Here is an 18,856-nt window from a genome sequence, read left to right on the forward strand (position 1 = left end):
GAAACATCTCAAGTATGATCAATGGAAACAGGATGCACCTAAATTTAATTTTGTGTCTTATAGCAAAGGGTCTGAATACTTCTGTAAATAAGGTATATGTTTTTTATTTTTATAAATTAGCAAAAATGTCTAAAAACCTGTTTTTTCTCTGTCATTATGTGGTATTCTGTGCAGATTGGTGAGGGCAAAAAATGTATTTAATACATTTTAGAATAAGGCTGTAACGTAACAAAATGTGGAAAAAGTCAAGGGTTCTGAATACTTTCCAAATGCACTGTATATGGACCCCAGGAAGAGTAGCTGCTGCATGTGCAATAGCTCATGGGGATCCTAATAAATTAAACTAGAAGTTAATCTCTATCTTAACCTGAGTTAACCTAATCAGTACCTAATCAATGAATGTTCTTATCCAGTCAAAGCCTCTAATTTTGTTCAGCTGTAAAGAGTCAGTGTGTAGCGGGTCGGACGAAGTCAGGCGCAGGACACAGAACTGAGTAAAAACGCAACTTTACTCGAAATAAACCACCAATAAATTCCACACTGGGAAACACACCAGCTCACAGAAGTACTGACCACTTCACAACGAATAAACACGCACAAAAACCATGGGGAAAACAGAGGTTAAATAATGAACATGTAATTGGGGAATTGAAACCAGGTGTGTAAAACAAAGACAAAACAAAAAGGAAAATGAAAAGTGGATCGGCAATGGCTAGAAGGCCGGTGACGTCGACTGCCGAACGCCGCCCGAGCAAAGAGAGGGACTTCGGCGGAAGTCGTGACATCAGCCCTGTTCTCTTGCGGCGTGCGTAAATAATGCATCATGTAACAGCCATGGTGTCAGAGTAAGGAAATTGACATGCAGGAATGATTAATGTAATGATGTGTTTTTTCTTGCAACGTAGTCTCATGAGCAATATGTTCCATCTTCTTAAGTGATGATCTATAATCTGAGATAACTAATGTGACAAATCACATTTGCTAGTACAGTATCTAACTGAAGACTAGTATGGTATGAAAGAGGATTTGAAATGATTCAATTCCTACCATAAATGCTGCTATGAGTCACATTGCTTCGTGTAGTCTTCCTGATTTACAACCTATGTAATCTAATTAGTTAATGTATGAGCCGTTGTGTGCTAACAAAGTGATTACAGCCGTTGATGTCTCACAATGATTCAATAAGAATGCTCCTTCTTATTTGTGATGCTATGCATTTGGTGTGATATCATTATGGGATTACTTAAAATAAACACAGTTTCCACAGTAATACTAGAATGCATGTCATAACAGGAAAAAACAGAACAGATACAGGATATAGGCTTATACGTGGGTAATACTCTATGTATGTAGGCAGCCTAAAGTCCTTTGGGTATGTGGAGTGTATGTACTAACTAAAAGAACAAACGATGTGTTGAAAAACACTTGTAATTCCGGGAATATAAGAGGGGATAAACATATCTACACACTTTGCTCATTTATTCATGAACCTTGGTTGGAGATATGTAAAGATGTTACATGAATTATGAATAGCTTTGCTTCAGTAGAGGTTGATTGTAAGTGAAAGCCTGAAGTGGTGTTTGATTTAAGTCACAAGGTCACGTGAAAGGAAGCAAATAATATACTGTTTACCAACACTGCAGATGACTTAGAGTACATCACACCATAAACACTATTGGGACAGAGATACATAAATCAAACAAACAAGGACTAAGCTAAACAATATACAGCCAGGAAGGATAAAGGGCAGAGAAGGAAAACTGCTTTGATAGAGACAAAAATATTTGTATCTTTATTAATGCACTGATCAGAGAGACAACAGCTTTACACTGACCCAGGTCTAGAATGCATGATAATTATGCTCAAAACTTGAGATTATCAATAGATAGCTCTCAATCCCTAAAAAGGAAAATACATTTTCCACTGGAAGTGCCAGGATGTAACCTAAACACAGCCGTTCCATGAAAAGTCTATGCAAATGATTCATTTTGTTATTAGAAAAAGGCCTGTGGAATGCATACAAAGGAAATGATTATCATTCCATCTGTGTTCAATAGGTTTTTCAGCTCCTAAATTGTGTGCCTCTGCGTTTTTTTGACTGTCCTTGAATAGGACTTGGGAAATGAAAGCAAGACGACCATCTATCAAGTGCTATCTGTCTCTGCCAGCGAAATGGGCAGTAAATATATCAAAAAACTTTGCAAATGGTCTTAGTTTGTTTTTTTCTCTGCAGTATCCCCTTACTCCATCTTGCTGATTTACAGACTGGATTGAGCGTCACACCCAATCCTCCAATATATATTTTTAAAGTCTACAAGGCGAATGATGATTCTTTCTACGAGTGTTTACCATTTTCTTATATCATTCATTTTATCTACTTCACATGTTACAGTGTATACTTTATGTTTAGCCATTCATTTTTACTATTATTTATTTTCTGGGATTTTTGTTGATTTCTTGAACTGTTACGTTATGACTGTGACTTTCAGCGCTAGCTATGTGAATACAAATAGATATTCAACCTAAAATGGACAAACAGTAGCGGTTTGAGTAGGCCATTCTTTGTTATGACAGGCCTATTCCTGCCAGGGCCTGTGGTGGTGACTCATAGTGCTGATAGGGCAGCCAGCAATAATCACCTTGCTGGGCACACCATTCTTTGCTTCCACTTAATGAGCTGGCCTGGGTACAGTGAGCAGAATTAAAAAGAGCCAAACTAAAAAAAAGTCTGAACCAAAAGGCCAATTATTCCTCAAACTTGGACAGTAACTGCTCATTGCCAAGATTAGCAGCAGCAGAGATGTGGCCTCTAATTCCGAACAGCAAGTCAGTTCCAATATGGCTAATCAATCCAAGTCTTGGGCTCCTGCAGGTGCCTAGTTGAGCTGAGGTAGTCAATCTACAAGCCCTACCCAGAATTCAACTCCCGCCCGACACTCCCAGCCCCTCCCCTTTGTATACTGCAGCATCCAGTGCATCACTGCTACTGATACAAACAGAGCAGAGAGAGGGACAGGGGGGATGGAGAGGGAGGGAGATGAGAGAGAGCATAAATGCCTCACTGCTGTAGTCACATCACATCCCATTGAAAAGCAGGCTGGGGAAACAAATGCAAAAAAACCCTGAGAAAACAGTGGACGTAGAGATTATGGCCCAGAGTGTCTAACCTCTGCTCTATACAGTTCCCAGCCATGCTAATGTCCTTCTGGAGCTTAGGGCTCTATTCAGTCTGTATCACTGAAGTGTTACAGATTGCGCAATAGAAATGTAAAGGTCATTTCTGACTGCACCATGAATGCAGTCGCCGCCAATTCGGCAACATTGCCTTTAAATTTCAATCACGCTGTAACACTGAACTTCCGCGATACGAATTGAATAGATCCCTTAGACTACTTAGTATGGCTCTGCAGTAACATCAACAGTAAACAGTACAGGTTCTTTGCCCATATTCCATGCTAGGGGAGCACAGATGAAAAGCCTGATTTCTGATGCACACCCACACGGATTTGGTTACTAGTTCTAGTTACTAGTTACTAGTTCATAATGCATAACATGGGAACAAGAATCAGGATTCAAAAAGAAGGTGAGGGTTGAATCTTGTTTGCGGAGATTTTTTATAAGGCTAATTTGAGGCTAATAATGACTTCACAAATCAGTGCTAATGCAGTTCCTGCTTGTATGAGTTGGGTTTAATGAAGATGTTATATAATTACTCTTAAGAGCAAGTAGCTAATTAGGTTAGCGTGTATGCCCCCTGCTTTTAGCAAAGATGCAGTAGTTTCATTGGTGTTGAGAGAGCTTGTAGTATCGATGTGTTCAATAAAGTATGTGTCTGTCATTCTGTGTGCACATGACTGTGTTACTGTAAGGCAGTCAACCATTAAATAGAGCTGGACCTTAGCTGACATTTTAACAAAGAAAGTACTATCAAAATGGCACCTTGTCAGTCAAATATTAATATGTTCAGTGGTTCCAAGTGAGTCATTTGTACTGTGGTGATTTAAATAAATAAATGTAGGCAATTGAAGTATATTAGTTAGATTTTTTTATATATTTTTTTTTTGGGGGGGGGGGCTGCACAATTCATGTCGGTAGCCCAGAAGGAAAGACAGATAAGGAGCATTGTATAATATACTGTATTCTGGAGGGGATATGGGAAGGGGAGAAAATATTGAGAACATTTACATCTTCATTTAGCAGATTATCAGAATAAAACCTACAGTAATACTAAAGTAATGTGGTACCAAACCATCAACATTATAGATTTAGAAACCAACCAGAGAAGGAGGACAGTGAGAGCATGTAGGAGACAACATCTGCTATCACCACCCTCCTATGAAGAACAATCATTAAACAATGTTCACTCCACCGGGATCACAGCTAAACAATCAGGCACCAATGATCACACACACAGCTATTCACAGACCGTAGCTAAACAGATGATTAATCTGCTTGTGAATAATTGAAAATGCTATACCCCATCTCTAGCTGTCCCAATCTGTTGGCAATGAGATGATCTGAGATCTGTGGTCTTTGTTTACTTAGTCACCTACTCCCCAGGGCCACCCGCACAGTACAGTGTGCCTCGGGCTCCCTGATGAGCCAATTGTCCACAGCATACAGTAATTGCAGCTCTCTGCCAAGTGATTCATTGCTTAATAAGTGCCAAGACCATTCCATACTGTGCTGCGCTGTTGTGCTTTGTGCTGTTTTCTAGCGAAAGCTTGGCATCAACAAGAGCCCTGAAATGCTGAGCTTTCACAATGGCTCTAGAAATACTGGGTAATAAGAGGACGTCTTCTGTACATATACAAAGCGTGCAACTCATTTCAAAGTTGTGGCAATTCAATCTTGATGGAAGTAAGAAGCAACTGACCGATGTAAAATCTCGACAACCAAAAACAGAGGTACAGTATGTGCTGGCACATACTACGTCATTGAAGTGCTCATCATTTCACAATTCTGTTTTGGGGGAAAAGTTCAAGTATTAACTACCTGTATATATTCAAGATTGTATTTATAGTCACGTTTATATTCCTGTAATCAGACCTTTATTGATTGATTCAATCTTCAGCACCGCCAAATTCTTGTCTGGCACCATGTATCATTTTCTCTGAAGGTTGTCATAGAGTTGAATAACTGACACTTATCTTAAGGGTAAGGACACTTCCTAAGATTCATTCTGTCATTTTTGAGCAGAGCATCTCCTTCAGAAAACTAATTGGACTGCCTGTCATGCCGGTGATTGTGAAAAGGGCTGAACAGGGCATTGTACATCCATCTGTCTGCCTACACTGTGTAAACTTATGTTTGACCTTGGAGGGTGTTAATGTAATTTCAGAAGGTTTGGCTCCTCTTTAACTTCCATCTGTTTGACTGGCAAAAATATGCCACTTCAAATTGTTGTACGCTTTCAATAAAACAATTTATCAATGATAAATAAGGTCAGTCTTAGACAACATTGTGTGATAAGGTTAATGTTACTTGCCTGTTGGAAAACGAAACTTTCTGCTACTGGTACTATTTCTACTGTTGCTTCTAGTACTGTACAACCAAACATTGCAATCTTCAGAGAATGGATATTTTTGATTCAATTGCAGAGGCCTGGAAAATATAATGACTTCGGGGGAAATATTTTTTATCAACATGTATTAAATTGGCAGTCAGGTATGACAGTATGAATCATACTTTACTCATTCCAAAGTAGTATTTTCCATATTTATTACACATGCCAATGATAATACGTAAATAAATAGATTAAGTTAATCAATAGCTATAGATGTAGTACGTCTGGGCCAGCTCGGGTTGTGAATGATTTCATTTGGTTGGGATAAAGCTCTGTGGTTCTCCCAGCAGTTAGAGATTTAGTCTCAGTGCCCGAATGGAATCGGATGATGGCAGCCAGGGATAAAAGCAGAGGATGAGGAAATCAGACATCAGAAATGACCCACATCCCAACTACTAGATGGACATACTGTATCATGTTAGGGAATACCCTTCACTATGCACTGAAACATACAGATGTTCATACTTTTTATATACATTAGTCTGATATCACACCCAGTACACATGGTCTTCCCTGTGGCTCAGTTGGTAGAGCATGGTGTTTGCAACGCCAGGGTTGTGGGTCCAATTCCCACGGGGGGCCAGTACAACAACAAAAAAATGCATGAAATTAAATGAAATGTATGTATTCACTACTGTAAGTCGCTCTGGAAAAGAGCATCTGCTAAATTACTAAAATGTAAATGTAAAATGTAAATTTCAGTGTTAGAGGAAATGATTTGCGGTGCTATGAGAATTATCAGACTGTACTGTGCACTCCCCAAACAATCCATCTGGAGCCTATGGCTAGCGACTGCCCTGGATTATAAACGGACAAATTGAATGCCGGCGAATTGGCAGTACTCCTGAATCATATTATTAACTTAAAATCACTTTTATGGGATCAAAATCCAATGTACCACATTGTGCAGAGTCATGGTTCATATTTGAGCTGCTTCATTCATGTTCAATTTGTGATACCTACAATTAAGACTGGTTTGAATGTTATTCAATCTCTTAAATCCTGGTACTCTAAAAGCTAAAACGAAAAAGGATTGAACCATCTTTCCACAGTAGCTTCAAATTCTAGTATTTTCCGTCTCTAAGAGAAGGAAAATATCACAGAACATTGTGGCACCTTAATTGGGGAGTATGAGGACACCTGCTGAACATCTCATTCCAAAATCATTGGCATTAATATGGAGTTGGTCCTGCCTTTAATGCTATAACAGCCTACACTCTTCTGGGAAGGCTTTCCATTAGATGCTGGAACATTGCTGCGGGGACTTGCTTCCATTCAGCCACAAGAGCATTAGTGAGGTCGGGCACTGATGTTGGGTGTTTAGGCCTGGCTCACAGTCGGCATTCCAATTCATCCCAAAGGTGTTTGATGGGGTTGAGGTCAGGGCTCTGTGCAGGCCAGTCAAGTTCTTCCCACCTATCTCAACAAACCATTTCTGTGTGGATCTTGCTTTGTGCACAGGGCCATTGTCATGCTGAAACAGGAAAGGACCTTCTCCAAACAGGAAAGGACCTTCCGCAAACTGTTGCCACAAAGTTGGAAGCACAGAATTGTCCAGAACATCATTGTATGCTATAATTTAAGATTGTGTTTTATTATATGTTATTGTGTTAACTCAATGTGATTGTGTTGTTTGTGTTGCAGTGTGGAGCTGGACTTCAAGCAGCAGGAGGACAAGTTACAGCCCCTGATTAAGAGACTGTGCCCCTTGGACAACTCTCAATACCCTGCTCTGCCTTACCCCCATGAGGTGTTCACCTCAACCCCCAAACGCAAGTCCAAGACAGAGTCCAAAAAGCATGGTCGCTGGAAACTCTGGTTCCTTTAACTTAGGGAAGACCTTGGCTTTTGGAATGGCCCTTTGGATCTGTTTTTACACATCTACTATCTTCCCTCAAAGGGATCTATCACAACAGTAGATGTTCTGCTCCAGGAAATGGATGATCAGATAACAGTAAATCATCTAAATCAGGATTCTAAGTTGGAACTGCACTAGAAATCAATGGGGGATTTTTTTTAAACAATCTTAGCTCATGGAGGTTTAGAGTCTGCCAAGCCTTCAGTTTTTGGTTCAAAACTGGAGAAGGTCAATTTATACCCTGACTAAAGGTTAGCAGAACTACATAGTGAGACTGGATATATTTTTGTCATCATGAAATGTAGCCCAAAATATGAAGATGGATATTATTTATTTACTCGGCAAATGTTTCTCTCACTTTTTTAAAATTATTTCCAATGGCACACCTTTTTGGTCTCTGCTTGACCAGAAGAGGAATCACCATGTGGAAGGCCTGTTTCTCTGAAAAGCTACTTTAATCATACATCAGCCTGTTGGAAAAGCACAAACATTTGGAGGCTGAGAACATCATGGAAGAAGAAGTTATATACAGTACATTACACTATATTAGTGAACCGACTCTACATGAACCCTTCTTGCCTCTTCTCTCCAGTCTTGAGAGAGCCCAGTTACTCTCTCTCCCCTTTCTTTCCCTTTCTCTCTTTTCCTTTATCTGTCTGTCTCGCTCTCTCTCTTTCTCTTTCTCTGCACACAGACATGCACTTCAGGAGTATGTAAAGGAAGATTGCGATATATGGGATCCTAGACTGTTTTGTTTTTTAGAAACAGGATATAGTCAAGGTTATAGTTCTCCTCGAAGCTGTTCTAATCCATCAATGTGCAGAAATAGGGGTTGAATCCAAGCTTTGACTATTGCATATAGAAAAAAGATAGACTTATTTTAACATATTAAAGTTTGTTGATTATATTATATAACATATTAAAGTTTCTTATTACTGTGTTATTCAACATGCAGCAGACTATTTTATGAAAATACCTTAAGAGCTTTTTATTGAATTTCAGTTGAAAAAGTAAGCATGGTTTTGACACTTCTTTATCAATTTACATGCACAAAGCTGTCATTGCCTTTCACTTACACACAGATTAACATCTCACTAACTTACTCTAACCCACAGAAAGGAAATGTACTGTAAGGACAAGACGAAATGCATCACTATTCTCTCTGGAATATGCATTTCACATTATAAACTGGGTGGTTCGAGCCCTGAATGCTGATCGGCTGACAGCCGTGGTATATCAGACCCTATACCACGGGTATGACAAAACATTTATTTTTACTGCTCTTATTAGGTTGGTAACCAGTTTATAATAGCAATAAGGCACCTCGGGGCTTCGTGGTTTATGGCCAATGTACCACGACTAAGGGCTGTATCCAGACACTCCGCGTTGCGTTGTGTGTAAAGAACAGCCCTTAGCCGTGGTATAATGGCCTTATTGCTTAATTCTAACTCACTTGGCTCAACTGATCATCATCACAGAACATATGGTCCTTCACAAATGCTATAATTCTGCAACTCACCAATAATTTTGATTAACATTGATCAGCACCAAACACTTTTGATTACTATCTCCTATATGATTACATTAGGGGTGAAATCAACTCACGACCCAGAAGAAGCAATCCATGCACTGAACTTACAACAATTAAGAAGGGCTATTTACAGTATACATAAGCATGTAGGGTATTCAATCTTTATATTTCTAGGCCTTTGACGAATAGTGACTTTGGATCAGATGGATTCATTTGATGTAGCAACTTAAAACATCCACTTATTGCACCTAATATTTATGGATAATAATTTCAATCTCACATAAAAAATGTCACACTGACAACAAGTGATTCAATCACACATTTGTTCTTCTTGACTGGGTTACCAAGTCCTTCAATATTACTGTACAGATGTAGGAACTTAATTTGAGCAAGTTTGCTACTGAAGGAAAATACACCTGCAGAAACAGGCAATGTGAATTATTATGTGGATTATAATTAATAAACATTTTTGTAGGAGTTGATAGATTTTTCATTAGGGCAAATCAAGTCTGACATTTTAAAGTGGATATTACAAACTTTAGAAGCCTTTTTAAACCTCAAATACACAAAAAGTGTAAATTTCTTGCTGTGCAGGAAAGTTCTCCGCAACAAAACAGTGATCAAATTAAGATCCTACATTTGTAGCATATTGAAGGACAGACACATAGCTATACATTAAGGAAGTGCAATTCATTGATTTGCAATATTATGCATTTTATACTGTTTTTACCTTAAAACAAATGCATTTTCAATAAAACCAATATAATTATAAGAGGTGTGCTGACATTATTCTAAGGTATACTATGTGAATTGCAAGGCAGTGACAATATAATACAACACAATGTTGACGGAACATACAGTTGAAGTCGGAAGTTTACATACACTTAGGTTGGAGTCATTAAAACTCGTTTTTCAACCACTCCACAAATTTCTTGTTAACAAACTATAGTTTTGGCAAGTCGGTTAGGACATCTACTTTGTGCATGACAAAAGTAATTTTTCCAACAATTGTTTACAGACAGATTATTTCACTTATAATTCACTGTATCACAATTCCAGTGGGTCAGAAGTTTACATACACTAAGTTGACTGTGCCTTTGAACAGCTTGGAAAATTACGGAAAATTATGTCATGGCTTTAGAAGCTTCTGATAGGCTAATTGACATCATTTGAGTCAATTGGAGGTGTACCTGTGGATGTATTTCAAGGCCTACCTTCAAACTCAGGGCCTCTTTGCTTGACATCATGGGAAAATCAAAAGAAATCAGTCAAGACCTCAGAAAATAAATTGCTCCCAAGTCTGGTTCATCCTTGGGAGCAATTTCCAAACTCCTGAAGGTACCGCGCTCATCTGTACAAACAATATTACACCATGGGACCAGGTAGCCATCACACCGCTCAGGAAGGAGACGCATTCTGTCTCCTAGAGATGAACATACTTTGGTGCGAAAAGTGCAAATCAATCACAGAACAACAGCAAAGGACCTTGTGAAGATGCTGGAGAAAAGAGGTACAAAAGTATCTACATCCACAGTAAAATGGGTCCTATATCGACATAACCTGAAAGGCCGCTCAGCAAGGAAGAAGCCACTGCTCCAAAACCGCCATGAAAAAGCCAGACTACGGTTTGCAACTGCATATGGGGACAAAGATCGTACTTTTTGGAGAAATGTCCTCTCGTCTGATGAAACAAAAATAGAACTGTTTGGCCATACTGACCATCGTCATGTTTGGAGGAAAAAGGGGGAGGTTTGCAAGCCGAAGAACACCATCCCAACCGTGAAGCTTTGGGGTGGCAGCATCATGTTGTGGGGGTGCTTTGCTGCAGGAGGGACTGGTGCACTTCACAAAATAGATGGCATCATGAGGTAGAAAAATTACGTGGATATATTGAAGCAACATCTCAAGACATCAGTCAGGAAGTTAAAGCTTGATCGCAAATGGGTCTTCCAAATGGACAATGACCCCAAGCATAATTCCAAAGTTGTGTCAAAATGGCTTAAGGATAATAAAGTCAAGGTATTGGAGTGGCCATCACAAAGCCATGACCTCAAACCCATTGAAACTTTGTGGGCAGAACGGAAAAGCGTGTGTAATCATGGAGGCCTACAAACCTGACTCAGTTACACCAGCTCTGTCACGTTCAACTTATTGTGGGAGGCTTGTGGAAGGCTACCTGAAATGTTTGACTCAAGTTAAACAATTTAAAAGCAATGCTACCAAACACTAATTCAGTGTATGCTAACTTCTGACCAACTGGGAATGTGATGAAAGAAATAAAAGCTGAAATAAATCATTCTCTCTAAAATTATTATGACATTTCATATTCTTAAAATAAAGTGGTGATCCTAACTGACCTAAGACAGGGACTACATACAGTATTTAGACCGTCTGAGAACCAATTGGTACATCAACATGCTACTGTACAGCTCCTAATCCATGCTCCCTTCCCTGTCTTGTTGATAAAGACTCCTAGCATGAACAGGGCTCAGCTGCAGTGTTGGATTGCTTTGAGGTCTGCCTAGTCACTCTCAGAAGTCTCTCTCTTTCTCTAAATGTGATTGGCTCATTCTCTGGCAGGGCCACAACTGGCATGCCCTGAGGTTGGCCAGTTACCAGCCTGCCACTTGCTGCCCAGATGCCGTCAGCTTGGACGACTAAACTCAAGGGTGTAATTTCCCTCTCTCTACCTCTCTACCTTCCTTCCTATATCGCTCCATCCCTCACTTCCCCCAGCTACAGTACAGTGAAACCATGGTTACCATGGTGAAACAGGTTGGATCATTGACACAAGCTCAGTGGCTCAGGTCCCTAAGAACGATTATAGTGTCTGAGTTAAGCTGGGCTTTTTTACGTGTTACCTTTCCAAGCAAAATAAAATGGAATAGAAAATCGCCCTTCATCACCCACATCCCCGCAACTGGAGGTTACAGTCAGGCAATGATGACATGTCTGCCCATCCTCGCTCTATCCACTACCGGGATATCTAGGGCTCTATTCAATCAGATCTGCTTTAACGACATCAGCATAGCGGTTGTTTTGACAGTGTCAGAGGTAGAATTGCGTTAGAGCTGTCCAATCCACAATTGGCTCCTGGCATTATACCTAAAGCAGACATTGCCATTGGCTGCACAGAGTCGCATTGAGAGAAATCCCATAGAGCCATTACAAGTTTGAACACCGTAATGTGAAATGAATTTAGGGAAGAGTGGGGTAAATTTTGCAATTTTTTACAGTCAGCATCACTCCATCAAGGGAAATATAGTATTCATTCTAACAAGGACATCTACATATACACTGCTCAAAAAAATAAAGGGAACACTTAAACAACACAATGTAACTCCAAGTCAATCACACTTCTGTGAAATCAAACTGTCCACTTAGGAAGCAACACTGATTGACAATACATTTCACATGCTGTTGTGCAAATGGAATAGACAACAGGTGGAAATTATAGGCAATTAGCAAGACACCCCCAATAAAGGAGTGGTTCGGCAGGTGGTTACCACAGACCACTTCTCAGTTCTTATGCTTCCTGGCTGATGTTTTGGTCACTTTTGAATGCTGGCGGTGCTTTCACTCTAGTGGTAGCATGAGACGGAGTCTACAACCCACACAAGTGGCTCAGGTAGTGCAGCTCATCCAGGATGGCACATCAATGCGAGCTGTGGCAAGAAGGTTGCTGTGTCTGTCAGAGTAGTGTCCAGAGCATGGAGGCACTACCAGGAGACAGGCCAGTACATCAGGAGACGTGGAGGAGGCCGTAGGAGGGCAACAACCCAGCAGCAGGACCGCTACCTCCGCCTTTGTGCAAGGAGGAGCAGGAGGAGCACTGCCAGAGCCCTGCAAAATGACCTCCAGCAGGCCACAAATGTGCATGTGTCTGCTCAAACGGTCAGAAACAGACTCCATGAGGGTGGTATGAGGGCCCGACGTCCACAGGTGGGGGTTGTGCTTACAGCCCAACACCGTGCAGGACGTTTGGCATTTGCCAGAGAACACCAAGATTGGCAAATTCGCCACTGGCGCCCTGTGCTCTTCACAGATAAAGCAGGTTCACTCTGAGCACATGTGACAGACGTGACAGAGTCTGGAGACGCCGTGGAGAACGTTCTGCTGCCTGCAACATCCTCCAGCATGACCGGTTTGGTGGTGGGTCAGTCATGGTGTGGGGTGGCATTTCTTTGGGGGGCCGCACAGCCCTCCATGTGCTCGCCAGAGGTAGCCTGACTGCCATTAGGTACCGAGATGAAATCCTCAGACCCCTTGTGAGACCATATGCTGGTGCGGTTGGCCCTGGGTTCCTCCTAATGCAAGACAATGCTAGACCTCATGTGGCTGGAGTGTGTCAGCAGTTCCTGCAAGAGGAAGGCATTGATGCTATGGACTGGCCCGCCCGTTCCCCAGACCTGAATCCAATTGAGCACATCTGGGACATCATGTCTCGCTCCATCCACCAACGCCACGTTGCACCACAGACTGTCCAGGAGTTGGCGGATGCTTTAGTCCAGGTCTGGGAGGAGATCCCTCAGGACCATCCGCCACCTCATCAGGAGCATGCCCAGGCGTTCTAGGGAGGTCACTGCTAAAGCTAACTCTCCTCTGCTCTCATCCCTCTAGACCTATCTGCTGCCTTTGATACTGTGAACCATCAGATCCTCCTCTCCACCCTCTCCGAGCTGGGCATCTCAGGCGCGGCCCACGCTTGGATTGCGTCCTACCTGACAGGTCGCTCCTACCAGGTGGCGTGGCGAGAATCTGTCTCCGCACCACGTGCTCTCACCACTGGTGTCCCCCAGGGCTCTGTTCTAGGCCCTCTCCTATTCTCGCTATACACCAAGTCTCTTGGCTCTGTCATATCCTCATATGGTCTCTCCTATCATTGCTATGCAGACGACACACAATTCATCTTCTCCTTTCCCCCTTCTGACAACCAGGTGGCGAATCGCATCTCTGCATGTCTGGCAGACATATCAGTGTGGATGACGGATCACCACCTCAAGCTGAACCTCGGCAAGACGGAGCTGCTCTTCCTCCCGGGGAAGGACTGCCCGTTCAATGATCTCGCCATCACGGTTGACAACTCCCTTGTGTCCTCCTCCCAGAGTGCTAAGAGCCTCGGCGTGACCCTGGACAACACCCTGTCGTTCTCCACTAACATCAAGGCGGTGACCCGATCCTGTAGGTTCATGCTCTACAACATTCGCAGAGTACGACCCTGCCTCACACAGGAAGCGGCGCAGGTCCTAATCCAGGCACTTGTCATCTCCCGCCTGGATTACTGCAACTCGCTGTTGGCTGGGCTCCCTGCCTGTGCCACTAAACCCCTACAACTCATCCAGAACGCCGCAGCCCGTCTGGTGTTCAACCTTCCCAAGTTCTCTCACGTCACCCCACTCCTCCGCTCTCTCCACTGGCTTCCAGTTGAAGCTCGCATCCGCTACAAGACCATGGTGCTTGCCTACGGAGCTGTGAGGGGAACGGCACCTCCGTACCTTCAGGCTCTGATCAGGCCCTACACCCAAACAAGGGCACTGCGTTCATCCACCTCTGGCCTGCTCGCCTCCCTACCTCTGAGGAAGCACAGTTCCCGCTCAGCCCAGTCAAAACTGTTCGCTGCTCTGGCACCCCAATGGGCGAACAAGCTCCCTCACGACGCCAGGACAGCGGAGTCAATCACCACCTTCCGGAGACACCTGAAACCCCACCTCTTTAAGGAATACCTGGGATAGGATAAAGTAATCCTTCTAACCCCCCCCCCTTAAAAGATTTAGATGCACTATTGTAAAGTGGTTGTTCCACTGGATATTATAAGGTGAATGCACCAATTTGTAAGTCGCTCTGGATAAGAGCGTCTGCTAAATGTCTTAAATGTAAATGTAAATACAGGCACGTGGAGGCAACACACACTACTGAGCCTCATTTTTACTTGTTTTAAGGACATTACATCAAAGTTGGATCAGCCTGTAGTGTGTTTTTACACTTTAATTTTGAGTGTGACTCCAAATCCAGACCTCAATGGGTTGATAAATTGGATTTCCATTGATTATTTTTGTGTGATTTTGTTGTCAGCACATTCAACTATGTAAAGAAAAAAGTATTTAATACGATTATTTCATTCATTCAGATCTAGGATGTGTTATTTTAGTGTTCCCTTTATTTTTTTGAGCAGTATATTTCAGGATGTTGTGTATCCCTGGAAATAATCAGAATTGATGTATACATTACAGTTCTGAAAATATAGCTTTTTGGGGGGGATAAATTGATCCGCGGGACAGGGTAAATTAATCCGCCGACAAATTTCTGTACTGACTAAAATATGACCACTAACTGTTTAAAACTTTATTTCCCCAAAACAATTAAACACTATCGCTTTTTAAATTTTTTAAGCATCTTTTAACACAGGCAAAACTTTTAACATAAGCCATGCACTTTAATTTGCTCAACTTGCCATTGACTCGGCCATTGGCTCAATTTACTCGAAGGCAAACATTTTGACTATATTAACCCACACAGCTACAAGGATGCACTTTCATGCTAGGTTTAGGACCTCATATTGAATCTTATAGAGACCCAACCTGATGTATAGAACAAGCTTAATGTTATCTACTTTGGTTTAGATTCAAGCATCATGAAACCTCAACACAATAAATTTATTCATTTGACTTGGTGAAATCAGTTATTGGGACCTAACTTCCTAGACACTTTTTCCATGTGGTTTCTTCCTTCACAGACTCCATGAAATTATGACCGCGTCCTAATTATTCGGTCAAATTATGCACTTTGTGTATGGTTTCAATTTTAGCGTAATTATTTCTATAGCTTACACTTTCTTGTTTTGGACTTCTGATGCGAGTAGGACGGGTGTGGTTTTGTGACAATGATCAAGAGCAGCGGCTCACCAATTTGACAGCTCCAATGCAGTTACACCTCAAACACCTCCAAAACATCAGCTATGAGGGTGTCGGCTATCGCCAGTTAACGCTTGATCTGATTGAATCTAGTCATAAAGGCTACTGGATAAGGGAAGACCTCTCAAACTGCGCACTGATATTTAGAGTTGAAATGTGAAGCAATGCTGAGGCATGTAGCCAACTGCAGTTTACAACATCAGTGAAGGATTTGTATTGGCATCAGCCAGGTCTCCTATCCTGTTAGTGTCCTGTGAACATCACAGTACCATTCACTTTCAATCTCTTTTACCAAGCCGACCCAGTACCATGGCCACTACTGCACAGAGATAACCATAACACACATCAGTTAATAAAACATTTTTTGGGGCCATTTGAGACCCCATACAAAAGCATGGCTGGTAAATCCATGTGGTCTATCTACTGTAAGCCAGCCTACATCACACCGAAGGGTTTCTCCTCAAGCATAGAATCCCATAACTACTGGCAGGTTAAGATGCACTTTGGGTAGAGTTGGAGCCCCACAATGGAGGTAACAAGACAAAGTAGTTTACAATTCAATACCTATGACAGAAACCACCACTATAGTGTCACACAACAAAGCATCAATGTTTTCCCATTTCTGTCTGGTATGCTTTTTAAAAAATGTAACCATTATTTAACTAGGCAAATCAGTTAAGAACACATTCTTATTTACAATGACAGCCCACCAGGGAACAGTGGGTTAACTGCATTGTTCAGGGGCAGAATGACAGATTTTTACCTTGTCTGCTCAGGGATTCGATCCAGCAATCTTTCGGTTACAGGCCCAAAGCTCCACTAGTCTACCTGCCGCCACCCTTACGCTAGTGTGGAGATGAATGTCTTAGGTTGTCATTTTTCCACAACCATAAAGTTGTGTTGTTAGGTCATAAATAACTGGCATATAAGGCATTTAACTGTGTCGGCATATTTGATGGCGCTACATCGTTTGCTTGGTTATTCCTAGTAAAGTAGATCATCTTACACAAATGCCCCAGGCAGTGTTGGAAGTGGGTCGGCCCTTGCCAGAACCTGATTTCCAACTAGTTTGAGTAATAATATTGAGAAGAACTATGTAGTGTTTACCTAAGCAAGAAAACTGAAGTTATAGTCAAGCATTGGATGACACTGGCACCGGCGGCTCCAGGGCACTGCCCTTGTTAAAGAGTATACGTGATGCCACCCAGAGAGCACTTGTCACGACTTCCGCTGAAGTCGGCTCCTCTCCTTGTTCTGGCGGCGTTCGGCGGTCGACATTACTGGCTTTCTAGCCATCGCCGCTCCATTTTTTCCATTGTTCCATTTGTTTTGTCTTGTTCCCTGCACACCTATTCCTCTGTTCTCCCCATGTCTTTGTGTGAAATTGTTTTTGTTACGTGTTTCTTGTTACGCGCCAGGCTGGTTTTCCCCCTGTATTTCAGTGGTATTTCACGAAGGATGTTTAATTGTTAAACATTTGCTTATTTTTGTGACTGTTTCGCACCTTGCACATTTTACCTTTGGCTGGAGGTTTTGACGCAGTGGCATCTGTCTGTTTTATTGCCTCTGCCTAAATAAAGTGTGCGCCTGTTCACAACTCTCTGCTCTCCTGCACCTGACTCCTCCACCAGTAGCGCACAACCTTAACAGCACTGATCTCACAGACATGACTCACACACAGACAACACTGATATGGATACATCACTAACTTTCGGTTACATATACAGTATATACATATATGCAGTACCAATCAAAAGTTTGGACATTCAAAGGTTTTTCTTTATACTTACTAATGTCTACATTGTAGAATAATAGTGAAGACATCAAAACTATGAAATAACACATATGAAATCATGTAGTAACCAAAAAAGTATTAAACCAATCAAAATATATTTTCTTTTTGAGATTCTTCAAAGTAGCCATTGATGACAGCTTTGCACACTCTTCACATGCCTTAAAACAGAATTTTCCCAAAATTATGTCATGGCTTTAGAAGCTTCTGATAGGCTAAGTGACATAATTTGAGTCAATTGGAGGTGTACCTGTGGATGTATTACTCAGTGCCTCTTTGCTGACATCATGGGAAAATCAAAATAAATCAGACCTCCACATGTCTGGTTCATCCTTGGTAGCAATTTCCAAATGCCTGAAGGTACCACTTTCATCTGTACAAACAATAGTATGCAGGTATAAACACCATGGGACCACAAAGCCATCATAACGCTCAGGAAGGAGACACGTTCTGTCTCCTAGAGATGAACATACTTTGGTGCGAAAAGTGCAAATCAATCACACAACAACAACAAAAGACCTTGTGAAGATGCTGGAGGAAAGAGGTACAAAAGTATCTATATCCACAGTAAAACGAGTCCTATATCGACATAACCTGAAAGGCCGCTCAGCAAGGAAGAAGCCACTGCTCCAGAACCTGCATAAAAACGCCAGACTACGGTTTGCAACTGCACATGGGGACAAAGATCGTACTTTTTGGAAAAATGTCCTCTGGTCTGATGAAACAAAAATAGAACTGTTTGGCCATACTGACCATCGTTATGTTTGGAGGAAAAAGGTGGAGGCTTGCAAGCCAAAGGACACCATCCCAACTGTGAAGCACGGGGTGGCAGCATCATGTTGTGGGGGTGCTTTGCTGCAGGAGGGACCGGTGCACTTCACAAAATAGAAGGCATCATGCGGAAAGGAAAATTATGTGGATATATTAAAGCAACATCTCATCCCTACAAATCAGCAGGGCTAGACAATCTGGACCCTCTCTTTCTAAAATGATCTGCTGAAATTTTTGCAACCCCTATTACTAGCCTGTTCAACCTCTCTTTCGTATCGTCTGAGATTCCCAAAGATTGGAAAGCTGCTGCGGTCATCCCCCTCTTCAAAGGGGGTGACACTCTAGACTCAAACTGCTACAGACCTATATATATCCTACCCTGTCTTTCTAAGGTCTTCGAAAGCCAAGTTAACAAACAGATTACCGA

General features: G+C 41.8%; 1 protein-coding gene across 1 annotated transcript in view; it reads left to right on the forward strand.

Annotated features, from left to right (window-relative positions):
- The window catches only part of LOC106607400 (inhibitory synaptic factor 2A-like), a 30,307-nt gene extending 20,600 nt beyond the window's left edge, over positions 1 to 9,707 (forward strand). Inside the window, exon 4 of the mRNA XM_014204329.2 lies at positions 7,211 to 9,707. Coding sequence (XP_014059804.2) covers positions 7,211 to 7,394 — 184 coding nt within the window. The 3' untranslated portion in view covers positions 7,395 to 9,707. The remainder of the gene's footprint in view (positions 1 to 7,210) is intronic.
- The last annotated feature ends 9,149 nt before the right edge of the window (positions 9,708 to 18,856 follow it).

This window comes from Salmo salar, chromosome ssa01, assembly GCF_905237065.1.
Source record: "Salmo salar chromosome ssa01, Ssal_v3.1, whole genome shotgun sequence".
NCBI lineage: Eukaryota > Metazoa > Chordata > Actinopteri > Salmoniformes > Salmonidae > Salmo > Salmo salar.